This window comes from Megascapheus bottae, chromosome 4 (assembly GCF_031878675.1).
Source record: "Megascapheus bottae isolate mThoBot1 chromosome 4, mThoBot2.hap1, whole genome shotgun sequence".
NCBI classification, from domain to species: domain Eukaryota; kingdom Metazoa; phylum Chordata; class Mammalia; order Rodentia; family Geomyidae; genus Megascapheus; species Megascapheus bottae.
Window position 1 is genome coordinate 31,486,913 of NC_143512.1, and position 27,666 is coordinate 31,514,578.

Consider the following 27,666-nt stretch of genomic DNA (forward strand, 5'->3'; position numbering starts at 1 on the left):
CTTGCTTTATTCACACATCTGAAATATGACTTGTCAATATAAAACAATTCTCAATTTAGTATGCTACGTGTGTATAATTTCCCAATAAAGAAAATGACTACTTTTCAATGTGAAAATAATAGATGGATTATAATATATATTAATTATAATTTATAACTGCAATTTATTACAATTAATCATAGTAAATGCACAGAGTGGGCATCACTTCTTGAAGCCCAATAAAATATAAACTGTGAAGAATTTCAATTACTCTTGTGTTAATTTGTCACTATAGGATATATTTTTTGTTTCTTTTTGTTGTTGTTGTTGTTGTTATATTTTTTTGCCATTCCCAGGGCTTAAACTTAGGCCTGGGCTTTGTCCCTGAGCTTCTCTGTGCTCAAGGCTAGTGCTCAACCACTTTAGTCAAAACACCAAATTCTGCTTTTTCTGAGTAATTTACTGGAAATAAGAGTTGCATGGACTTTCATGCTTGGCTGGCTTTGAACTGCCACCTTTAGACCTCAGCCTCCTGAGTAGTTAAGATTAGAGTCGTGAGCCACTGGCTCACAGCTTGTAGGGTAAGTTTTTAGAGGAATTTTGATAGCCAAAAATAAAAGTACTTTTATTGTTGTTTGGAATAATTCTTTTAAGTCTTTGCAAAATACATCATTTAAATTCAGAAATTGCTCTTAATTTTCCCCCTCAGAAACAATGTTGGTGTGGGGGGGAGGAGGGAAATGGGTACCAAGACATGTGAAAGGGTATCAATGTATGTGAATTAATGCACCTTCTATCTGGTGAATATCATGTAACCCTTTTACTAATTACAATAAAAAAAGAAACAATGTTGGTCAAAATAGCAGCATAGAAGTTAAATTGCTTAAAGGGTAAAGAATCTCAGGAAGTTTATTCAATTATTTGCAAAATATCCCTGAAGAAAGTCTTAGTAAAACCTCAAATATTAAAGAAAGGGAACTGCTGCGGCAAAGGATAGGTTACCATAAGGATGATCGCTGGCTTTGATGGTGATATCTGTGGTTTCCTTTTCAGGATCTATGCTTGCCCCACTCGTTGGGGTTGAGCCCAGCTTTCCATCTCCAGGAACAGCAGACACCAGGGTTACCTGGAAATACTCATTCAGCTCAGGAATGTCATCATCGAGAACATGTAAGTTTAGGACCTATGAAGAGAAAAATTCAGAGTCATTAAGCAGTGAGGTATGAGTAATTACTTCCGAGGGAAAATAAGTCTCTGATGTATTTATTTTTCCTTATTTTAAAGTAGTTATACAAGGAAGGTGTCATTTAACAAAGCAGTATATGAATACGAGGCATCTTGCTCTATATCGCCGATACAAACTTACATATTAAAACATGTATGTGATTGTATATATCAACACATTAAAGAATAAAATATGAAGAAATAAGTTAATTGCTCAATTACACGGTGGGTGAAGGTCAGGGGCCTTGTTCTCCGCAAATCTGTTAGTGTATCTAGACCCCAAAGCCCTAGTATAAAGTGCAGGAGCTTTAAGAAGAGATTTCAGCTGAAAGGGAGAGCCTCAGAAACAAGACTAGTATAGAGTCTAGAGGCTGTTTATTACTTATCCCTCATACTCTGTGATTATACTGACATACTCCTGGTTAGTAGGAGATATGACTCTCAAGAATTTTCTGATCGGCTTTGAACTTCAACCTTTAGACCTCAGCCTTCCGAGCAGGTAAATTTATAGGTAGGAGCCACCAGTCTTTAAATACTAAAGCCAAGCATGGCGTTGGGAGACCCTATCTCAATAAATAAATGAATAAAATAAAGAATTTCACTGTATGCATAATACCAACAAAAACAAAACAATATACTCCCAAGTTGTACCGCTTTTCTTATATCAGAATTGAGGAACAGATAAAATGGTAACATGTTCAAAATCTTAGTTTTTCTCTTACATAATATATAATGTGTGTGTGTGTGTGTGTGTGTGTGTGTGTGTGTGTGTGTGTATGGTGTGTATAAGCTACAAGAAGTGACAGAACAAACCATTCAGGAAACTATTTGCAAGAGGCATGCAGAGAGACAGGACTGGGTTTACCTCAGACCTCTGCCAAGGAAGGAATGTGATGGCTCCGCTGGCATTGGCAAAGTCTTCCACATGATAATTACTGCCCTCAGACTGGATCTGGGAGATGGCATAGAACACATGCACAGAGCCCAGTGCTCCCCTGGTCCTCTCTACAACACAGGAAACCATGGCCCCCTCTTCCACAGTCTGCATTTGAGCACAAACAACTTAAGTCTATATCTACAGAAGCCAGTGATAAAGTTACAACCTACTCTTTTTAAAATAATTTTTATTTCAATGTTTAGAGGGGTTACAGTATATTCGCCACATAGAAGGTGCATTACTTCTCACACATTGATATCCCTTCTTATGTTTTTATCCCCTCTTCCCTTCCCCTACCCCTCCCCTCATTTTTCCCTTCCTATTTCAAATAAATAAGTAAACATCTATATAATATACGAGGTAACAAAGTGGGATACTGAAACAATATGAGATTAACCAAAGGGCAACACAAGAGAAAAGAGAAAAACATAATACATAAAAAAATAACAGTCACGGGGCCGGGAGTTTGGCCTAGTGGTAGAGTGCTTGCCTAGCATGCACAAAGACCCGGGTTCGATTCCTTGGTACCACATACATAGAAAAAAAGCCAGAAGTGGTGCTGAGGCTCAAGTGGTAGAGCTCCAGCCCTGAGAAAGTCCAAGGCCAATGCTCAGGACCTAAGCTAAAGCCCAGGACTGGCAATAAAATAAAATAAAATAATATTAAAGTGTTCATTCAGTGCTTTAGAACCATGAGAAGACATTTAAGTCAGCATGTGAATGCGTATGTCATCCACAACTGTCTTCAAGAACACCCTAATTTAGCTATTTAGTCACATCAGCACTGACTCCTGCTTCCTATTTGAATCAGAATTTTGTCAGCTCTTCAGAGAAATAGAAGAGTAGTAATCTACTGGTATTGTAATCATTGGTAAGAAGAGTTTTCAAAAAAATCTGTTTACCCAGAAAAAAAATATATAATGCAGAATTCAGGATTATCAACTCTACTCCTTTATCGAAGTAGACACAATTACAAATCCAATTAATTTTTAACTCTGTCTCATGCTTGGGTAATGATGCAATATCAGATTGTATCGGTATCTCTTTGAGCTAAAGAAAATTATTCACATGACATATGGCAGGCACTTAAAAATTAGGACAGGGAAAGGAGCTGTCTCCTCTGTCAGCAACAATGAGGCTGGACTCCAGAGCACTTCAGACATGATAAAAAGGATGTTCTGAACCCCTAAAATAATGAGAGAAAGGGCAAGAGAGCAAGAGAGAGAGAGAGAGAGAGAGAGAGAGAGAGAGAGAGAGAGAGACAGAGACAGAGACAGAGAGACAGAGAGAGAGAGAGACAGAGAGAGAGAGACAGAGACAGAGAGAGAGAGAGAGAGAGAGACAGAGAGACAGAGAGACAGAGAGAGAGAGGAGGTTCTGAACAAGATCAACATTTTACAAAATGCTGCAAGAACGTTGGAATCTTTATGGTAGAAAAATGCTGGTAAGAAAATTCTGTATTGAAATTTGATAGGGAAGGGGGGAAAACCAAGATGAGGGGGTGGGTGGTGGGTGGGGGGGAGGGTAATGGGTACCAAGACATGTGAAAGGGTATCAATGTATGTGAATGAATGCACCTTCTATCTGGCAAATATCATGTAACCCTTTTATTAATTACAATAAAAAATATTAAAAAAAGAAAATTCTGTATTGAAAGAATGTCTCATTACTTACTATCATGATCTAGCCTTTTCTGAAGAATGAAAAATGGGTATCTGAAGCAAAGGAAGAAATCAAAAGGCTGAGGGAGGCAGAATGTTCAAGGAATCAGAATATTCATATGTATGGATATCATTTATAAGTCATATGAAATAATGAACTTCAGAATCTGCTTTGTTCTAATTATGGGAATATTAATTTTATATGAAATAAAAATGTTTATTTCTGGATAAAAACAGTAACAGACTAGAAATGTGGCTCATCAGCAGAAAACCTGCCTTGCAAGTGCAAAGCCCTGCATTCACACCCCAGTACTGTCAAACACAAAACAAAACCCAGAGTCTAAGTTGTAATAATATACTTATTTTTACAATGATCTTTTCAAATTGTCTCTAACTGGATTCTTAAGCCATGACCTTTTAAATACGAACAATACTCAAATAAAAGTGCTTAAAATGTAATTTCATTAATTTATTATTATGGGTATAAGATTTTACAGGACATACAAGACAATACTAACAGTACTAGTAGACAGAGGAAAAATGATGTAGACTATATATAGAATAACCAAATTTGTGGAAGCAGCAAGAAAATACAGTTATGCTATGGATCTACCAAAACCAGTTTTGTTTTCTAGGCTTGGCTGACACTTTAGTATTTGAATCACAGCACCAATCCAGATTTTTGCTGATTATTTTGGAGTTGGAGTATTGTGAACTTTTTGACCTAGACTCCATATTCCCACTTCAGGACTGATCCCCGAGCACTCCACTGGAGTTCAGCTTTTAATAAATGCCTTACTCACAGCTATTTTTCATGTGAAAAACTTATTTAAATGTATTTTATTATATCAGTGGAGCTTAAGGTTCAAAACAAAAGAAATAATTATTCTTACAACTCTTTTACTTAATTTCTTCTTACCTACATGCAGAGTGAATATTCTTTTTTTTTTTTTGCTTAAAAAACAAAAATAAGGGGCCGGGAGTTTGGCCTAGTGGTAGAGTGCTTGCCTAGCATACACTAAGACCCGGTTCAATTCCTCGGTACCACACACATAGAAAAAAGCTGGAAGTGGTGCTGTAGAGCTCTAGCCTTGAGAAAACCCACAGACAGTACTCAGGCCCTTAGTTCAAGACAGGACTGTTGCACAAAAACAAAACAAAACAAAAATGTGCTTAATAGAATGCCCAAATATTGTGATATATTAAAACTCTCCCATACACTAAAATTAGCAAACTTTTAAGTGCACACCACTATGTTCTGCTTATAGTACAACTATTTATATAATGCAATAGCATTTTTCTTTTAAGTATTATAGGTTGACATTTCATAATTTAATTATTTGTTATATGGCTTTATTTTGATACTCAAGTAGTCATTTCTTATCCACTGAACATCTATCTCAAATAAACAGAAGAACAAAACAAGCAACAGCTTCCTACCAAAGAGACCTCAATAGCAGCACTTTTGCCAACTATCAATTATCATTCATAGTTCTAATACATAAAAATTGAATTTTTTGCCAGTCCTGGGACTTGAACTCAGGACCTGGGCACTGTCATTCTGGAAAGCAGTTTGGAGGTTCTTCAAAAGATAGATAGAGCCTCCCTGTGACCCAGAAATTCCACTCCAGGATATTTAATCAATAAACCACAAACAAGGCTACACCAAAACTACCAGCATAACCATGTTCATTGCAGTACTGCTTACCATAGCCAAGATACGGATTCAACCCAGATGCCTATCAGTGGATGAATGGAACAAGAAAATGCAGTGTATACACACAATGGAATTCTCTGCTTATATCACAAACAACAATATTGTACTAGTTGTTAGGGAATGGAAAGTCTTGGGAAAAACATAGGTTGTATGGTTTCCCTCCTTTATTATAAGTAAAATGTGCTTATAAATCTACAAACAAACACACTAACTAGTAAAAGACAAAATATTACACTTGAACATGATAAATTTTACAGATCCCTAGACATTCATACAGTAAGACCAAAGAGGATATTCTTAGAAAAGGATCAAAGATGTTCAATAGTTATATACACATGATCACTTCAATTTATATTTATCAAAATGAACTCCAAGAAGCAAGAGGACACTTTCTATTAGTTTCAGGGTTTTGTTTTCCTTTTATCGCTGTTTTTGTTTTCTGTATCTTTTGTCCTGTATGTGTCTGTTTTGCAAAGGGATAAAGAGGAGCAAAAAAATAGTGAAACAAGGATTGAATAAATGTAGCAGTGATACTCACTAGACACTGTGCTGAAAATGAATTATACAACTTAGGGGTGATAGGGAGAGAAAAACTGTGAGAAAAGGAGGTAAGAAGTGACAGTATTTAAAAAATCATCTCTTAATATATGCAACTGTAATCTCTCTGTACATCACCCTTACAATAAAAATCAAATAATATTTTTAAAAAGAAAGAAAATACTAGGACAGCCTAAATAAATCTTTTCTTCCCAGGATGCCTGAGCACACATAAAATTACTGAGCACCCCTGATTATGTTTTCCCTATGTTGGAGACATCTATTGTTAGTCATCTTATAAAGAAAAAAATGGGAAAAAATTAAAGAACCATTAGTAATCTCTTTAAAAATATATTTAAACCCACTGATTGCTATAATAAGCAACATATTTCATGAGAAATAGTTATGATTTAAAAGCAAAATATAATTATACAGGGAAACAGTTCTATAAACTTCTCTTGTGGTTTGGCTTGACCAAAAAACACCTGCATTCTTACACCTTCCTTTTCAATGAATGTTTTTTTGTGTGCTCTCTATTATTATGGCTTTAGTATCTAAAGAAAATCCAGCATTACGTAACTGCAAAGTGATGAGAAATTAACAGTCTTTTCAAAGAATTGTGAGCATTCTTTCAGCAATATTTGCAAAACTTGACAATTGGCAACTTCTCCATGTTTGATGCAATATGCTAGTATATTTTGTTATATTAAAGTCTGTTAGTCTACTGAAAGTCCATCGTTTACTTATGTATGATTTGGTTATGATATGCAATGATTATTTGGAAAACACTGTCACAGCGACTTAGAGGTATCTTTCAAATGGCACATCTCACTATACAGAATAATCACACTGGTATATTTTACTGTCATCTTCGCTGAAACGTTTTTAAGCATTAGATAACAGTTAAGGTCACTTTGACAGATAAAAATCTGTTCCAACTGAATTCAAAACCTTGATACAAAAGGCTATATAGGGGCTGGGAGTTTGGCCGAGTGGTTAAAGTGCTTGCTAGCATGCATGAAGACCCGGGTTCGATTCCTCGGTACCACATACATAGAAAAAAGCCAGAAGTGGTGCTGAGGCTCAAGTGGTAGAGCTCTAGCCTTGAGAAAGTCCAAGGACAGTGCTCAGGCCCTGAGCTTAAGCCCAGGACTGGCAATAAATAAATAAATAAATAAATAAAACATATATTTTTTTAAAAAGGCTATATAGTAGGAGGCTAAAGGAAAGGATCTCTAGGATATAGAAACAAAAGCCAAATAATCAATGATTGTTCTTCTTAAGGTACTATGTTATCTCTCATCTCTTTTGCTATCCCTTGGTTATCTCATATTGTTACAGTATCTCACTTTGTTACCTGATATATCAGATATATTTGTATTTGGTTATTTGAAATTGGATAGGGAATAGTGGAAAACAAGATGAGGGGTGGGGGTTGGGGGGAGGGAAATGGGGACCAAGACATATGAAAGGGTATCAATGTATGGGAATTAATGCACCATCTATCTGGCAAATATCATGTAACCCTTCTATTAATTACAATAAAAATATATGAGGGCCGGGAGTTTGGCCTTGTGGTTAAAGTGCTTGCCTAGCATGCACAAAGAGCCGGGTTCGATTCCTTGGTACCACATACATACAAAAAAGCCAGAAGTGGTGCTGAGGCTCAAGTGGTAGAGCTCTAGCCTTGAGAAAGTCCAAGGACAGTGCTCAGGCCCTGAGCTCAAGCCCAGGACTGGCAAAAAAAAAAAACTATATGAAAAAAAATCTGTTCCAATTTCAAATTTTCACTTGAAAGAGTAATCTTTATCATCAAGAAGAGCTGCCAGTTATGTTGCTTATAACCAACAGCTCATTCCACTCATTTTCATAAGAATGTCTGACAAATATCGAAGCCTCAATAAATAAAGTTTGTCAGTCATTTTTCCCCTGGGAAAAAAATGAACTGATTTCCATGAAAAAAGCAAGTAGTTCAACTCATGATTCAAAATCTGCACAAGTCATTATCTTCCAGAAAATTATCACGTTTGATAATACAACACAACTATTTTCTATTTCTGCTTATCTTTTCATGACATACACTATCTAAAATACAAGACTTCATGAGTTGAGATTTTTTAATACATTCGTTTTCTGCTTTTTCAAACATCTTTTAAGAAAAGTTACTTTTAAACTATCAGCGGATGGTTAATAACTATCATGAAATGGAGCCACTATCTTGCTTCATATGAAGTTGCTAGAAACTAGCAATTCAAACCATTATTGCTATTGCAGTATGAAATGTCAGTAGATGGATTGGGGGGGTATGCCTTTGAAAGGTATATCTCAAATCAAGACTAATTCTTCCTGCATCTTTCCCAATGTTCCTACCAACTTTTCTTTCTCCCTTCCTTCCTGCCTGTTTTTCTGGCCACATTGAAGGGAGTAGTTTTTCTTTACCATGTCTTTCCACCATGACGCTTCTGCCTTATCAGATCCTAAATGCTGTGGTGGCAGCTTGCTTAACTAGGACCGAAACATCTACAACCGTAAGTCAAAATAAAGCCTTCCTCCCTTTAAATAAAGAAAGATATGAGGAGAAAGACAAGTCTAAACTCAGTTCCCATTTCACTGGATCTTAGGAGCAAATGGGAATATTGTTATTTATTAAACAAAGGTAATCATCAAGCTCGGAACTAAACATTTGACTCATAGTTTTCTCATCAAATTCAAATTTGATTATTATGTCCCTGATTTCTTATCTATTTTTATCTAATTCAACTTTTACCCATAGTTTCTAAACCTACATGTTGGCAAGTTTAATAATTAATATGTTATACTTACATTATGGATTTTCTATGCATATAAAACTTAACATGTAAATACTATGTTGGCTGAGTATCCATTAAAAGCAATATCAGCACAGCTAAACACATTTAAATTGCAGATTTGTATGCTTCTCATTCTATGAATCTTTCATGGCTGTCACCAAACCAAATAGCTAAACGGACAATATGACATTCTGGAGAGCCAGGAATTCTGAGTCAAGTTACAATGAATCCTGTGACTCTGATTTTTTTTCTAAGTTCCAGTTTTTCTTCATCATTTCAATTTAGATATCTACCCTTCTAAATCTATTAGAATCAATTCTCAAAGAGAAAGCTCTTGTTTCTTGGCAGCTTCACAGAGCCACTGCACTGTTACTGTGACACACACCACCTGTGAAGTCATTTCACACCATCTCACATTACTCAAAGAGAAATCAAGATGATTATAGATCATTGAAAATTTTGGAAGAACTGATAAGCATAATACAACTGTCTAATAAATAGTTAAGAGAGTTAATGAGCAATATTATCATAACATGGAAGAATCTTGCAACTATTTAAGAATATTTTCCATGTTAAAAGATTATATTTAATGGAATAGAACTGAAGACCCATAAATCAACCCACAGACCCACCTTTGATAAGGAAGCAAAAAAATAGAAAGGAAGAAAGACAGCCTCTTCAACAAGTGGTGCTGGCAGAACTGGTTAAGCACCTGCAGAAAACTAAAGTTGGATCCTTCTATGTCACCCTGCACCATGATTAATTCCAAATGGATCAAAGAACTTGAGGTAAAAGCAGATACCCTGAAAATGTTACAAGAAGAGATAGGAGATAGACTAGGTCTCGTTGGCATAGGTTGAAACTTTCTCAATAAAGACTCAGAAACACAACAAATTAAAGAAAGTTTGGACAAATGGGACTGCATTCAACTGTGAAGCTTCTGTATGACAAAGGACATAGTTAGCAAGCTAAATAGAAAGTTCAAAGAGTGGCCATATAACAGACAAAAGCCTCATATCTAAAATATATCTGCAGCTAAAACATTGAATCTCTCCAAAACAAATCTTCAAACAACCATCTCATTAAAAGGTGGGCTAAAGACTTAAAGAGAGTCTTTTCTGAAGAAGAAATAAGAATAGCCTACACACACATGAAGAAATGCTCGACATTTGGCCCTAAAAGAAATGCAAATCAAAACAACTCTAAGATTCCACCTCACTCTAGCTAGAATGGCCATGGTCAAGAAATCTAATAACAACAGATTCTGGTGGAGATGTGGCCAAGAGGTCACTACTACACTGTTGGTGGGAGTGCAAACTCTTTCAACCACTATGGAAAGCAGTATGGCATTTCCTCAAAAGACTAAACATAGAGCTCCTCTATGACCAAGCAATTCCACTACTTAGCATTTACCCAACCATCCAGAAACAAGGGCATACTAAAGCCACTAGCACAACGATGTTCATTGCAGCACTATTTACCATAGCAAAGATATGGAACGAACCCAGATGTCCCTCAGTTGATGAGTGGATCAACAAGATGTGGTATTTATACACAATGGAATTCTATGCTGCTGACAGAAAGAATGACATCGCCCCATTTGTATGGAAATGGAAAGACTTAGACAAAATCATATTAAGTGAAGTAAGCCAGACTCAAAGGAACATAGGCTCAATAATCAGTTGAAACCTTGGGCTCTCCTAGCAGAGATTTACAATAGAACAAAACCTGGATACATAAGGCTGTATAGTATGACACTAAATGAAAGGACCTCCATTATATAGAAACAAAAGCCATATAGTGAGTGATTGTTGTTATCTCTCAATCCTTTTGCTGTCCCTTGGTTATATTATATTGTTACAGTAGTTCACTTTGTTATCTGATATATTGTATATATGCGTATTTGGTTATTTGAAATCAGATAGGGAAGGGGGGAATGCAACATGAGGAGTGGGGGGTGGAGGGAGGGAAATGGGGACCAAGACATGAGAAAGGGTATCAATGTTTGTGAAGTAATGCACCTTCTATTTGGTGAATATAATTTAACCCTTTTATTAATTACAATAAAAATATATGGGAAAAAAATCACACACGAAAAAAGACTAAACATAAAGCTCCCCTAGGACCCAGTAATTCTATTCCTTGGCATTTACCCAAATATCTAGAATCAAGAACATTCTAAAGCCTCAGCCCTGTTCATTGCAGCACTATTTACCATAGCAAAGACATGGAACCAACCCAGATGCCCCTTATAGGTGATTGGATCAAGAAGATGTGGTACTTATACACAATAGAATTATATGCTGCCATCAGAAAGAATGACATCGTCCCATTTGCAAGGAAATGGAAAGACTTGAAAAAATCATATTAAGTGAAGTAAGCCAGACTCAAAGGAACATAGGCCCAACGGTTTCCCTAATTTGTAATAATTAGTACATATCTGGACTCTCCTAGCAGAGGATTACAATAGCCCAAAACCTAGATACATAAGGTCATATAGGATGAGACTAAATGAAAGGATCTCTAGCATTTAGAATCAAGGGCTTTATCTTCTGTGATTGTTGTTCTTAATGTACTATGTTATTTCTCTTCTCTTTTGCTGCCCTTTGGTTAATCTCATATTGTTACTGTATCTGAGTTTGTTCCCTGGAATATTGTATATAAGTTTATTTGCGTATTTTAAATAGGAAAGGGAAGGGGGAGAACAAGATGATTGGGAGGGGGTGGAGTGAGGGAAATAGGGACAAAAACATAAGAGGGGGTATCAATGTGTGAGAAGTAATGCACCTAATACCTGGCGAATGTAACTTTAACCCCTCCCTACACTATCCTGACAATAAAAATTAAAATAAATCATATTTAAGTAGTTTCATCATTGTTTCACTCAGGCTTTTCATGTGTACTATTTCACTTAGTTATTTGCTATCCAGAAGCCAAAATATCTATAAAGCAATAACATATGAATTACAAATTCTTTAAAGTGCATGAATTTTTTTTTGTTTTGGCCAGTCCTGGGCTTGAGCTCAGGGCCTGAGCCCTGTCCTTGGACTTTCTTAAGGCTAGAGATCTACCACTTGAGCCTCAGCACCACTTCTGGCTTTGTTTCTATGCATGTGGTATTGAGGAATCGAACCCGGGTCTTCGTGCATGGTAGGCAAGCACTCTACCACTAGGCCAAACTCCCAGCCCTAAAGTGCATGAATTTTAAAGTGAATGACTAATGTTTCTTTTCCAACTTGTTATTCAATTCATTAAGCTGATTCAAACTGAGAACTCATAAGATAGGAACTCCAATTTGTATTTGCAACAATGGCTCTACCATCTTGGTAGATTTACAATAGATGCTTGAGTAATCATACTGAACACAAAATTAACTCAGTTCCAAACAATTACACCTACACTGATTTTTTTTTGCCAGTCCTGGGCCTTGAACTCAGGGCCTGGGCACTATCCTTGGACTTTCTCAAGGCTAGAGCTCTACCACTTGAGCCACAGAACCATTCCTGGCTTTTTGCTATTTATGTGGTACCAAGGAATTGAACACGGGTCTTCATGCATGCACTCTACCACTAGGCTAAACTCCTGGCCCCAACACTGATTTTTTTTTAACACTAAAATTCTCCATGCTCACTACTTACCTCTGGTATACAAGCTCCTGTGAAACCAAACAGGCCATTGGCATTGTCACTTTTTTGTATTATTAATCTTGCGGTGCTGTTTTCTTCAGAAATATAAGCTCCGCCATACACAGAGACTATTCTAAGAATAAATAGCTCCTCTCCCTCCTCTTCATTGTCATCTCTTGCAGAAACAATGAATGATTTCTCAGTTTCTCCCTGTCTGAATTCCAGATATCCAGAAATAGGATGTAAATCACTCTTTGCAGGCATAGCATGAAGTTCATAAATTTCTTCGAGGGTCAGTTTACGTTCATAGGCCCTCACATCCTGCATCAGACCTGAAAATCTGTCATTGCCATTGATTCCTGCCCCAATTCTCAGCATTCCAAGACCTGAAATTAGAGAGATGTTGAAAAGCTAAACTATCTACACGTATCTTAGTCAAAATTACAACTCTAACTCAGAAAATAAGTGATTTTATTAGATTTCTTGATATGTAAAACTTTTTTCAAAATTAGCATATAACCAAATAATATTTAGCTTTTATTTTAAAAATGAATCTGTAATCATTGAAGATTTTTGATATTTCATACTACAGAAATTAGTAACTTTGTTGGATGATGTCCTTAAAAGTAGTGTGCAATAAACACTAATGTACAGAAAAAAAATAGAGTTAAACATGAACACACATATAAACATAGCCAGAATATCTGTGTGTTTGAACAAATATTTCTTCTGTGACATCTTTAAATTTATTAGTCCATCTGAAAATTGAGTGATTTAATTAAATTATAATTTTTAAACTTTGTGTACTTCAAAGTTCAATGTATTAGAATGTCATCTTAAATTAATGAAGTAAAAATTCAGGGAGTAAATAAAAAGGTTTTGTGGGCCAAATCTACTTCTTTATCCAAACAATCAAGGAATGAGTGTACAAACAGAAATAGTTCTTCCAATAACATCATATGTTTTAAAGAAATTATAAAATATAGCCCAACCATATTTTAAAAGGATCTTTTTTTAGGATATTACTTGTTCTTTTCATCATCAAGTACTCAGCTAAGGTATTTATATAATATGAGATCTTGGTAGTGTTTCTAGGAAATGACACAGCATATGTTTCCTATCAGTAGTAGCAATGTAGGTAGTCCTACAAGTTTTGACCATCGCAACTCTTCTAGGCTCACTCTTAACTGTTAGGCACATTATCGCTGTTACTCATGCCTACTAGAGACAATCTTATTATCTTGCAAACAAGGACAATTTCTGCATTGAAAATCCACATTGGGTAATTCTGAAAGGCTCTCTCTTCTGTGGATTTATCTGTCACTTGCAATGATGGAAGTTTCTCTGTCATAAAACAACATGCCACTTTAATGACTAAGTGACTACATGCCTACACTCCAGGAATAATTTTGCTTCTATAATATACTGACAGGAATATTAACCTGCATGTCCAAATCTTAACTCTTGGCCCCTCTGTAAATGCTGATTTATATACTGAATTTTTACCTTTGTTTTCTTACCTATACTCTATAAATCTTATTAGCTTTCTTAAATATGATTTATTTTTCTCCTGATTCCTTTTCAACCTTCTGTCCGTCATCCTCCACTTTCAGCAGGACTGAAGTAGCAGCAGTTTCCCAATTACCGACAGGCTGATTCACATTCCTGCACATTTGCTCAATCCTTAGCTGAATTACTTTCTCCAGCCTTCCTGCTGCTCACAAAAGGGAGTTAGATTCTTCTTCATCATTGGTTTTCCTTCTTACATGTTTCGTATTGACCTCTCTCGCTCCCTCTCTTTCTCTCTCCCCCTCCCCCTCTCTCTTCTAGAGCCTATTTCTGATTCCTCAAGAGTGAAGATATTATGTGCTTCATTTCTGTGCAAAATTTAACCTGGCCTTACTTTGCTAAAAGAAATATAACTAACACAAAGGTAGACATTTTACAATATCTCCTATGTCTTTAAAATTCAAAATTTCAAGTGAAGTTTCTAGAACCTCCACACTTCAATGTTCTAGTTGTGAAAATGACACTCACCATCAGTAATGGCTTCTCCTTTCAGACTCTTGATTCCTTTGGGCATTGTGTTTCCATCTAGGTAGAATTCAATTATACCATCATCCAGGATAATGAGAAGATGAAGCCAAATGCCTTCTTCTAAATATTTCATGACTGTTGTCTTGGCAATGTATGTAGCATTGGATGCTGAAGTTTTGTAATGAAGAGCAAGTGCCACGTGGGATTCATTCTTTTGAATTTTTACTCCATAGTAAATCCCTCCATTACCATCATCCTTTGCTAGAACAAATCCATTTGTATTTGCATTAGGCATTACCCAGGCTGAAAACGTAAAGTTTACAATTGTGCTATTCCTGGAGGGGTGGTATTTTGGGTTGACAGTTCCAAAGGCACCCTCGAGTCCACTGAAGTACAAAGCATCTGTTCCGCTGTGGTGGCGACGCATGTGTGGCTGTGAATACACAGTACTGGGAAAGTTTCCAACCAGTAAAAAATCTATCATCGGTGGAAAACCAGCAGTGAACTCACTGGATAGGATTTCCCAGCCGACTCGTACATCACCAAAGGAACCCTGCAGCCTCAAAACAGTGAAGTTGGTAATATATGACATATCATCTTCAGAGAGGAAATCTTCTGCTATTTCTCTCTCTAAACACTCTGGATCCAAGGTGAAAATTCCGAAGGGATTATCATTGAATGGAATCATTATTGTCACCTGAAGGTTGGCTTCTGCTAATTGGCCCCCTGGACCTGGAGATCCACCTATAATAAGAAAATTTATGAGTGAGAAAAAAATCACAACAGAATTTGAAGTGCAGTCTGATATTGTACAAAAGGAACTTGTTTAGCAGGTCAACTCCAGGTTAAACCATTCATTTTCAGCAAATAGTTATACCAATACATAGCTTAAAACTACCTTTGTGGGGCATAATAGCAAATGACATGGGTTGAGCAGAGTTTTATTAGTAATCAGTCAAGCCTCACTGGCCAAGTCTAGTTGGAGATGAGTGGTTATACCCCTCTGCTTAACACCAAATGTGGTTGGAAAATTGATACATTATGGCACAAATACAAAGATTTAATCATCATGAAAATACTTTCACACTTCCATTAATGTATTCTTGGAAACTCTGTATTTGGTGTGAACAACATCTATTTTCAATTCTCAGGATTGATAAATCTTCCATCTATAAAACTAGACCTAGCTGAGACCATAAAATTTGCTTACAACTAATGTTTGGGGGCTGGGGGGTGCAAAGCAGCATTAGAACCTGTGCTTATACAAGGCACTGGGCTTCATTCCAGCACAAACAGATGATTAGGTAAATATATAAATAAACAAATAAGTAAATAAATAACAAGGGTGACTACAGCAGCACACTGAGGGCTGGAAGCAGGAGGCTTAGGAGTTGAAAGCCAAACTGTGATACACAGGGAGATTGATTCAAGAAAACAAGAGGGTTATGCTGGATTCATAGGATGAGTTTGGCAGCGATTTTTCCCTTTCATTGACAAGTTTGAGGAGTCTTAGAGGATAATCTTAGGAGAGGATCACAAGAATTCAACAGCTATATGCATATGATCATATAAAATAATGCTTATCAAAACAAACTACAAGAAATGGAAACAAAAAGTTTATTGTATTTTCATACTTCTTTTCTTTCTTTCTTTCTTGTTTCCTTCTTCCTTTTTCTTCCTTCCATCACACACACACACACACACACACACACACACACACACACGTTAGAAAAAGATCCCACACCTGAAATATTCACAAGTTTCAGGTTATAAAATTCATTGAATTCTGGAATTTTATCTGGGATAGCATGAATAATTATTGGTTTTGCCCCTTCTCCATCCATAACATCAACAGTCCCTGCGGTTTCATAAAACTCCTGCCCAGGCTGCAGGGCAGAATCGTTCTGAAACAGCTGCCACACCACAGAAACATCACCAAAGTGCCCGCGGTCCCTCAAAATCCTGCAGAACAAATTGAACACAATTATTTATAGAAAATATGATATACCATGCATAGAGGTATATACTATGCTACATATGTATTGTACTGTGCATTACTAATGCCTGTGTTATCTCAGAAGTATACTTAACTCTATTTACCGTCTTTAATTAACTAATCATCGGTCTTACTAAGCAACCTTGCACAACAATATGGAAAGGGATGAATGGGGTAGTACTTTCAAGTAATAAATAGCCATTCTAAAAATTTTAGTGAAAAACAAATAAATTCTCAGCCCAAGATTAAAACATTTTGATATGAACTGCAATTATTTTTTCAAAAACTAAGTACAAGATGAGAGGAATCATACATCTGAGCATAGTGGTGGTGAAAGCTAGCCAGTCAGAGTTTCTCAGTCTTGCCCAAGATAGAAGCTGGAGTGAGAGGGAGAGAAGAGCAATTCGCTTATCAGTTAAGGTTTGCTTCTCTCTTTTGTTTTAAGACTAATACCAATATCAGAAATAATATTTATCATTCGTTAGGCTGAGAACTCTAAAATGCTCTGATTCTTGGCCAATTTTTAATCTTCAAGGATGAACAGTATTTAAAATATTTAATGATTTAATCCCATATCCTAATGAATTTTTACTTTCTGTATCCAACTATGCTTACCAAAATGTATTAGTCTTTCCTTCTTCTACTGTTTTGTCAATAGGCTCCAGAGAAAAAATACCATTTGGCTCATCATTGGCTTCAATTATGACTGTAGCTATTCCATGCTGATATACTACAGTATCACCTAAATAAAGAATGGAAAGATTAAAGTAATATTTACAAAACAACTAACGCTTACTTCAACAAAATTGTTTTATTTGTAGCAATTTATTTTAATTTTAGGAATCTAATAAAAATATGTGTATGTATGTATCTGTTCTTTTATATATAAATACATATAATTCCTTATTACTTTATACCTAAAAAGACAAAAATGATGAGCACATTTAATGTCCAGGTCTGACTTGCTAAAGACTATTTTTCACCATATGGAAACAGCTTCTTGAAAAATTGTTGATTTCAGATGTGTGACAGTAAGTTACACAGTGAGCTTGGAATAGCTCATTGTCACCAAAAGTAGCAAAAAGCTCAAAGAATAATAGAGACATGTTCCTAAAAAATCAAATGGAATAGGTTACAGGTCATCATATATATATATATATATATATATATATATATGTACAATGTTGCCATGAAAATATTACAGTACTTAAAAATTATCCATTATAGTGGAAAGAAATTATGAGTTTATATTGATGAACATATCAGCGAAAGAATGAAAGTTTTGTGTATTTTAAAGTAACAACCCACAAAACAGAAGGTATAATTAGGAATTCTGGGGATGGGAATATGGCTTAGTGGTAAAGTGCTTGCCTAGCATGCATGAAGCCCTGTGTTTGATTCCTCAACACCACATAAACAGAAAAGGCCAGAAGTGGCACTGTGGCACAAATGGTACAGTACTAGCCTTGAGCAAAAAGCTCATAGTCCCTAGCCTCTGAGTTCAGGCCTAAGGACTGGTGGCAGAAGAAAAAGGAGGAAAAGGGGGGAGGGGGAGGGGAAAGGGAGGGGGAGGAGGCAAAAGAAGAGGAAGAAGAAGGAGGAGAAAGAAGAGGAGGAGGAGGAAGAGGAGGAGGAGGAGGAGGAGGAGGAGGAGAAAGAAGAAGAAAGAAGAATGAAGAATCATCCTGGAGGTCGTGACTTTATAGTCAAAGTGAGTCTCGTAATGAAGGGACAAATCAAAATTAGGTGATTATTCAAGCTATAAGATAAGGCTCTAAGGCACAGATTGACTTCGGTGTTTCCATCTGTGCTGCAAAACCTTATTCTAATAATTAGGAGCTACCAAATTCAAAGTGGGGAACATTCTAGCATGCTATATGTTGAAATAATAAAGGTCAAGGAAAGTGTGAGGATTACTAAAGACTAAGGGATTAGAATGAAAATACAAATAAATATATGCATAAATGAGAAAATATAATTTCACTAGAAAGAATATTGGGATATATTCTTCAATACGGATAACTGGAAGACTGAATAAAATATAAGGCAGTAATTGCACCGATGTGATCTTCCTGGTTTTTGTGGTTATGTAAGGGAGCATTTTTATTTGAAGGAAATACACATGAGTATATTTAGTGTTAATAGGAACATTTTCTCCTCTGATTTTCAGAATTTCCAATTTAATTAAGTTGGGATGAAAACATTGTTCAGATACTAACCCTGTAATTCTGCTTCTTTCATAATTTGGAAGAAGAAAAGCACATCTTTTTCACTTAAAGACTGCCTTTTATTTTGGCTATAGTTCTAGAACATTACCAAACTGCCAGTTGAAGTTAACTGCCTATGGAATTAAGCTTTGCAATCACTTTGCCAGGCCCCTGCTTGGGGGAAAAATAAAAACAAAATTGTTACCAGATAATGGTCCTGTGGATAATTAGGAAAAACTTAATGTGGCCATAGGCCCTAAATCCATTGCTTTCAGCTATGATATATTCCTTAAAAACAGAACTTTCTACTTTTTTTATATGAATACAAACTTAATCCTATAACTATAGCATATTTTGTGGTTTGAACATCCACAAACCATGTGCTTATGGGTTTATAATTCAATAGTAAATTGGGCAGTGATAGAAACTGAGGAGATAGAACATAGTTAAAGGGAATGGTCCTTGGAGATATGCCTCTAGTACTGCGTCTTGTCTTGTGTCCTTCCTCCATCACTCTGCTTTCTGGTCACAATGAGGTAAAGTTTTCTATTGTCATTGTCACCTGCAGGCATGCTCTGTACGGAGCCAGAAACAACAGAGCCAGGTAACTTAGATCTAAAACCACGAGTTAAAATAAATCTTTCCTCCTTTAAGTTGACTTTCTCAGTATTGAGGACAGGAATGTTCAACACACACACACACACACACACACACACACACACACGCACATTATTTTGTTGTTGTTGTTGTTGGCCGTACTAAAGTTTGAACTCTGGGTTTTTCACATGTGAAGTAGTCACTCTACTACTTGAGCCATGCATTCAGTTCTTTCTGCTCTGGATATTTTTAAGATAAGATCTCACTTTTTGCCCAGTGCACGCCTAGACTAATGTTTTCTATTAGTGGGATGACAGATTCATTTTACCATGCTCAGCTTTCCCTGTTGAGATGGCAGTTAACTAACGCTGTTGTTGTCATTGTTGTTCAGGCTGGTCTGAAACTACAATCCTCATCTCAGCCTCTCAAATATTTGGAATGACAGTTGTACCCTACCATGTAGAGATATTCATTGAAACTCTCATTAACTTTCTGCCTGGACAGACTTCAAAGGACAATCCTCCTGCCCACCTCCCAAGGTAGTTAAGATAACAGCAGTCACTTGGCTCAACAACATTCCACAAGGATAAGAGAACAAATTTGCTGTAGAATAGCCACAGAAGACAGCAAAACACTACCTTGATCATAATAATTACTTCCACCTCAGTAAAGTGCTGAAAAAGCAAACATGCCTGCAGAACAGTATGTACCCACCTGTTGAATTAAAGAGCATTATGTAAAAGGGCTCCTCTGTTTCTGGAATGTCATCCTCATTAACATGTACAGATAAGTTCTGCTCTCTACTTCCAATCTCAAAAGCAAGGACTCCTCCTTTTCCAGCAAGATCAAAGTCTCCCTCTTTTGCTGTGGCCTTTCCATCCCTGGTCATGTATTGGACAGTGCAAGTAAAATCCACAGATCCATTCCTGAGAACTGTAAAGTGGGTGGTCTCACCTTCCTGAACCCTCACCACTCGAGGCTCTGGAAAATCCACCAAGAAGAAACACCATAAGCCTTTCAGATTCCACCAATTCATGTTCAAGTCACTCTCATTTCTCTCTGCCAGCCATTCATGATAAATACCCTAAGACAGCTGCATTCCCACCTCTGAGTTGGGGCCTTTCTTAATACCTTGATAATGCCCTTCTTCTTACCTTCATACCTACAAAATACATTGTCTTTGGAACACAATTTGTCAGTAGATTTTGTACCCTTTGAAATTCTTTGACCATTGGTTCCTAAGTCTTCTTTTGAAGTTGAAGCTGTAACTTGTTAAACAACAAATCCAGCTATTTTACGTTTGATTTTTGCCACGGCAGTTGGCAGACATCTGAACATACCATTCATTCATAAAGTGTATATTCACTGAAGCTTAAGAACAGGTATCAATAAAAGTCAGGATATTTTAAAAGGTTCCTACATCAGTAATCCGACCTTTATAGGAAACTTACCAAAAGAAAAAAAGAATTAGAAGGAAATACACATCAATTAAGACATTGTCTCAGATGACACAAGACCTTTCTAGAAAGCAGTAAAGTAGCAAGTAAAAGATTTAATTCACATGCCCATTTTGTATTAGCTCTTGCAGTCAATAGCCTACTAGCTATATTAGCAAGCCCTGTGTGGACAGGCACTGCATTGGAGGTAGTTACATGGAAGATTGTCCTTTCCTACACAAAAAAATACCGTGAAATTTTAAAGAAGTTCAGACATCAAGCTTGCAAAATAACATTTAGGTTTTCTTTTTGCTTCAAATTATACTTCAGATTCAATAAAAATTACCTAGTGAATTTTGAAATTGTAGTAAAGAAATAGCAATTCTACTTCACTGAAAGATTCAATTTAGAATAAACAGACATACTTTCCTTAATTTTTTTGTACGTCATGGGGCTTGAATTACACCTGGGCACTGTCCCTGAGCTCTTCTGCTCAAGGCTACCACCCTACCCTGGAGCCAAGCCCCACTTCCCATTTTCTAGAGGTCAATTGGAGATAAGAGTCTGATGGACTTTAGTGCCTGGGCTGGCTTTGAACTTTGATCCTCAGATCTCAGCCTCCTGCGTAGCTAGGATTACAGGCATGAGCCACCGCACCCAGCACACACTTTCCTTAAGATGTAAGCTCACTCAAATATGACAGCAATGTCACCTGCAAAGTAGATGGGGTCATCATTTCTTCTAATCCTTAGAGTAGCCGTGGTTCTGTTCCCCACTTTAGCTCCCCCAGTGGCATTAAGCAGGATAATGGTAAATTCTTCCATTTCCTCTGGAATCTTTTGGAAAATTATACAGATTAAGTCAAGTGAATTACCTATATAATTACATTATAGAATCTATAATTGTTATGCAAAAACCAAACTCTTTAAAGAACGTAATGTTGGAGCTACACTAATGATTCGTGTCTGCAATCCTAGCTATTCAGAAAGTGGAGCTCCAAAAGATCCAGTTCTAAAGCCAACTGTTCATGAGACTTTATCTCCAAAATAACCAGCAAAAATCAGGAATGGAGGCCCAAGCAATACGACATCTACCAAGTAATAAGCAGAAGGCTCTGAGTTCAGCCTCCAGTAATGCAGAAAAAAATGAATGCCAATGTTAACTTCCATAACCAAGGGAGATGCTTGGCAAAAGAATTCTTGTAAAACTATTCTTAGCCAGACACCAGAGGTTTACACCTGCAATCCTACCACTCAGAAGCCTGAGATCTGAGGGTCATGGTTCAAAACCAGGTGACACAGGAAAGTCTGTGAGATTCAGCTCCAGCCAAAAAGGGAGCTGTGGTTCAATTGGTCAAGCACTAGACTTGAATCATAGAAACTTGGAGTTTCCAGGCCCGAGTTTAAGCCAGGACTAGTACAAAACCAAAAAAAGAGGACAAAAATAAACATGCTACATAGCTTATATTATTTCCATAAAAATAGGAAAAATATTGTCTACACAAAAGAATAACTAGGTAACACATTTAGAACAGAATTCATAGTAATTCAATAAACCCAGGCCTTTTAGAAACTTCACATGAGAGTCATGAGGACCTTACTTTCATGTCCTAGCAAAATGAGGTTCCCACGTCTTATCTACTGAGCTAGTCCTCTCCTCACTGTACAACATTAAAAGTGCTGGATTTTTGTCTTTTGTGGGACAGTACTGAGGACAGGGGGATTAAGCCTTCATGGTTCTTCTCAGTGCAGCCCTCTGAAGAAGGTTCAGTTTCCATTGTTCTTTCTCTTTTATAAGAAGATGAGGGATCATGTTGGGTCCATTATCCTATGGCCCAGTGCTCTGACTGTTAGCATGGAACCATAGGATTCATGGGAGATGACTTGTCTTCAAAGACAAATTAAAGGCTTTCGCTTCCCTAAAACTACCACTAACAATTCCAAAAATAAAATACTCCTTCAAAGAAACAAAAACTAACATTACTTTTTTTCCCTGTCTGATCAGATATTGGTACACATGAGGTTTTTTTTCTTAATCAGATACTTTTTATGAAACATCACCAGACATTTAATTATTTAATAAAAAATTGAAGCAGAGATATAGTTCACTGATAGGACACTTGCCTGGCATGCACAAAGCCAAAGATACAATCTTCAACATCCAAGATTAAAAACAACAGCAACAAAAAGAGACTCTCCAACTACATTATGCATATACGATATTTACCTCATCTGGAAGGGAGTAAACCGTAATATTTTTTGAAAATTCCTGATCACCAAAGAAAATAGTCCCTTGAACAGGAAATACATCTTGTGTAAAGTCTGGACTAACCACCCATGATATAGTAACATCACCAAAGTTGCCTTGATTTCTTATCACATCATAAATAGCTGTGAAATAAAAACATAGAATATAGATGAATATGCACTAAACTTTAAAACCAGGAAGGATTTTGTTCAAATAAACAAACTTTTTATATTTAGATTTTTTATTGTAATTAATAGAAGGGTTACATTATATTCACCAGATAGAAGGTGTATTACTTCACAAACATTGATACCCTTTCTCATGACATGGTCCGCATTTCCCTCCCCCTCTCCCCCTGCTTATCTTGATTTCCCCCCTTCCCTATCCAATTTCAAATAACCAATTAAGCAAATATAAAATATATCAGATAACACGGTGAAATATTGTAACAACAGGAAATAACCAAGGGATAGCAAAAGAGATGAGAGATAACAAAGTACATTAAGGACAACAATCACTCATTATATGGCTTTTGTTTCCTTATCCTGGAGGTCCTTAAATTTAGTGTCATACTATTTGGCCTAATGTCTCTAGATTTTGTTCTATTGTAAATCTCTGCTAGGAGAGCCCAAGGTTTCTACTGATTTTGACAAATGAGGGAGACTCTTAGGCCTATGTTCCTTTGAGTCTGGCTTACTTCACTTAATATGATTTTGTCTAAGTCTTTCCATTTCCTTACAAATGGGGCGATGTCATTCTTTCTGACAGCAGCATAAAATTCCATTGTGTATAAATACCACATCTTGTTGATCCACTCATCAACTGAGGGACATCTGGGTTGCTTCCATATCTTTGCTATGGTAAATAATGCGGCAATGAACATCATTGTGCTAGTGGATTTACTCTGTCCTTTCAAATAAACAAACTCTTTTAAACCCTCCTTTTTTATTTTTTATTGTAATTAATAAAAGGGTTACATGATATTTGCCAGATAGAAGGTGCATTAATTCACATACATTGATACCCTTTCACATGTCTTGGTACCCATTAGCCTCCCCCCCCACCCACCACCCACCCTCCTTAAACCCTCCTTTTTATGAGACTAAGTGAAATGAATTTCAGGATATAGAAACAAGAGATTTATCTTTGTGATTGTTGTTCTCAATGTACTATATGAAGTTTTTTCTTTTCTCTTTTTTTCCTCTTATGGTTTATTCCATGTTGTTACTGTATCTGACTTTGGTACCTGGCATATTTTATATATGTTTATTTGTGTATTTGAAAAAGGAAAGGGAAGGGAAAAACAAGATGAGTGGGAGGGGTGGGGGAAGGGAAAGTGGGAAAAAAAAACATGGGAGGGGTAACAATGTTCAAGAACTAATATTATATAGATTGATATGTATCTATGACATACAAACCCTCAGCTTAATTTTAATTATGTTCTAAAATCTATGCCAGTGATTGTATATAGAGAATCCCTTCCTGAATACTTGTTTGTTAAACATGACATTTAAAATACGATGTAAAAATCAATGTTAATAAAGACTTTAAAAATTTAATTATTAAAAAAGAACTAATGTACCCACTACCAGACAAATGTACCTGTTACCGCTCTACATATCACCCTGACAATAAAAAAATTCATGTTGAAAAGTTTAAAATAATAAATATTTTAAGAAAGTCCAATTATATGTTTAGTACATCCTTTAGGATTTATATTTTAAAAACAGCTTATTCTTTTTTCTGTAGGTATACAATTCATATAATAAAATGAATGGGATGAATGTTTCCTATAAGTTTGAATTTTTGCCAGTCCTGGGGCTTGAACTCAGCCTGAACACTGTCCTTGGGCTTTCCTCAAGGCTAGCACTGTACCACTTGAGCCACAGCACAACTTCCAGCTTTTTCTATGAATGTGGTACCGAGGAATTGAACCTTAGTCTTTGTGCATGCTAGACAAGCACTCTACTGTTAGGCCAAATTCCCGGCCCTCAGTTTGAATTTTTTAAAGTCTTTTTGACAAATGATATCTGAAGACATTTAGAAACTTGAACAGACCTGCTTTCAAATATATTGCATGCTATATATGTAATATACATAATAGCTTATGTATATAATACTATGTATATATCATACTACGTTATATATAGTATATTATATATAGTAGAATATATTATACATAATATACAGTTTGAATGTTTGAGTGTCCAAGTTGCCCTGAATCTGGTAAACTGAAATCAAAATACAGCTGCAGTTATCCATATCATGACAATGTTTAGGTAAGCATGAATTTCACAGATTTATTCATAGCACAGGTTTGACCAGGGGTGACCAAAACAATAACAATTTTTAAACATCAAAAGAAATTTCCAAAATGTCTGATTTGGTGAAGGGAAAGGGAACAACAAAATGGTGACACGATGGGAAAAGGGTGATAATGCAGCAACAATGCTCATAAGACATTGTGTTGAAAATGAACTTTACAACTTGTGGGGGAGAAAAAGCGGGAGAAAAATGGAGGAGGAGGTAATAAGATTCAACAAGAAATGTATTCATTACCTTTCATATGTAACTTTAAACCCTCTGTACATCACCTTGACATTAAAAAAGAAAGGAGGGGGAGGAGCAGAAGGTGGTGGAAGAGGAAGGAGGAGACATTTCCAAAACAACTAAATTCTCCTCAATGCTTACCTAAACAGAAAGAACCAGGCAAGAATGTAAAGACCTGAGTTCTAGCCCTAGTACCAGCACCCAAACAAATATAAATGTAAATATACATGCACATATTTATTTACTAAAGATGTAAATTTTAAAAAGACAATATTCTACTTTAGAAATTAGAAATGAAATATTAAAAATGAAATAATTACCTCTATAGGTATCCTCTCCTTTGCTTTCATTTATCATCACAGTTATACCATCAGAAACAAATTCAATTATCCCATGAGGATCATCATTTTTTAGAATTGTTATGTTGACGACTGTTGTACTTCCCAGCTTGCTTTCCCTTTCACCATGACTGCTGAGAATCACCCAGTAGTGCTCATCCAGCTGCAACCAACATGGGGAAATAGGAAGGATGGAAGACTGACATTTCTACAGAAGTGAAATACTCATCTATTCAATGATAATCCAGTCCATTTTTGATGATCAAGCAAATGACTAAAAAGACAAAAGAGCTGATATTCATAGAAAGAAAAAAATCCCTACCAATTAAGAAATGCAAAATCTAAGTATACATCATCATGAAAGGAAAAAGATAAACAATGGTTTACCACTCATGTGGGAATAAGTCATAGTCACGAATGAACTAGTAGTGCTTTAAACCAGTGAAAGGAAACAAGAGAAATATATAAGCTATGTGTGCACTGAAGTAGAAACATAGTGAAGCTATAGGTGACTCTACTAACATAAAACTCATGTTTTTCTTTTAAAAATTAAGCGTAGCCAGGCACCAGTGGCTAATGTCTGCGATCCTAACTATTCAGGAGGCTGAGATCTAAGAATCACGGTTCAAAGCTCGCCCAAACAGGAAAGTCTGTGAGACTCTTATCTCCCAATTAATCGCCAAAAGGCTGGAAAGGGAACTATAGCTCAAGTGGTAGAGTGCTAGCTTTGAATAAAATAGCTTAGAAACAGTACCCAAGGCTTAAGTTCAAGTTCATGGACTAGTACAAAACAAAAACTAACTTTATAGCTAACTTTCAGTTCAAAACAACATGGCTGGGGGGAAGGAAGATGGCGCCGAGACAATAGGGACACTGCCTAGCTCTCTCTGACAAAAAGAGAGAACCAGGGATTCCCACGAGCCAACTACCTAAAGAAATCCACAACAACAAACTCAAAAAGCAACGGAGAAGGACTCAAACCGGAAAAGAAATCCAGATAAAGCTCACATCCAACTTTCTCAAAGAATTCGGAACGCGAGGACCCCTCCCCCACCTCTCGCCGCCGGATCCAAGCCGCGAAAGCCGAGGAAAGCCTCGAAAAGCAGCAGCTGGTGCCCTACCAAGCCGCGAAAAGCAGCTAGAGCGGGTGCCGGCTCCACGCGGGGAAAGCGGCGACGGGCGCCCGATCTAATCCACGAAAAGCGGCGGAAGTGGAGGGCGCCAGGCTGGGAGCCCAACGGCTGCAGAAACCAGCACAGAACCGGGCCAGCGAACAGCGGAAGCAGCAGAACCCAGACGAGGAACCAGAACATCAAGCAGCGGAACCCAGACACAGAACACAAGCGGCAGCGGAGACCCGAGGGGTGTGAAAGACTCCCCACCACCGTCGAACACCCACAGATGGACGCAGAGGCGTGAGTAATACAGCGCATCCCCAAACACATCGGGAAAGCAGAGCGGGTGCCAAGCAATAGAACTTAACTCAGACCCCAACACCCCACCCGAAAAAGAGGGAGCAGGGGGGCAAGGAATTTAGAATCCTGTCCCTTCCCTCAACAGCCCCCTCCCTCAGGCCATTGACTGGAGATTGACAGGCGGGCTACCCATAAGACCCAGTACCCCACCAAGGGAGGCGGGGCTGTCCCAACTCCCACCCGCCCAACGGGCTCAACCCCCAGCCCTCTGACTGGAGACTGACAAGCGGGCGGACCCTAAGACTCAGCACCCCACCAGGGGAGGTGGATCTGTCCCAGCTCCCACCCGCCCA

At 37.0% G+C, this 27,666-nt stretch overlaps 1 protein-coding gene across 1 annotated transcript in view; it reads right to left on the minus strand.

The window, feature by feature from the left end:
- Adgrv1 (adhesion G protein-coupled receptor V1) overlaps window positions 1-27,666 on the minus strand; it is a 440,726-nt gene that overhangs the window by 379,129 nt on the left and 33,931 nt on the right. Inside the window, exons 14-23 of the mRNA XM_090331049.1 lie at window positions 25,881-26,061; window positions 22,990-23,153; window positions 21,476-21,599; window positions 20,042-20,308; window positions 17,139-17,265; window positions 16,272-16,489; window positions 14,528-15,271; window positions 12,503-12,876; window positions 2,069-2,245; window positions 982-1,162 (exon numbers count right to left, since the gene is read on the minus strand). Of these exons, the coding sequence (XP_090187175.1) occupies window positions 982-1,162; window positions 2,069-2,245; window positions 12,503-12,876; window positions 14,528-15,271; window positions 16,272-16,489; window positions 17,139-17,265; window positions 20,042-20,308; window positions 21,476-21,599; window positions 22,990-23,153; window positions 25,881-26,061 (2,557 nt within the window). The remainder of the gene's footprint in view (window positions 1-981; window positions 1,163-2,068; window positions 2,246-12,502; window positions 12,877-14,527; window positions 15,272-16,271; window positions 16,490-17,138; window positions 17,266-20,041; window positions 20,309-21,475; window positions 21,600-22,989; window positions 23,154-25,880; window positions 26,062-27,666) is intronic.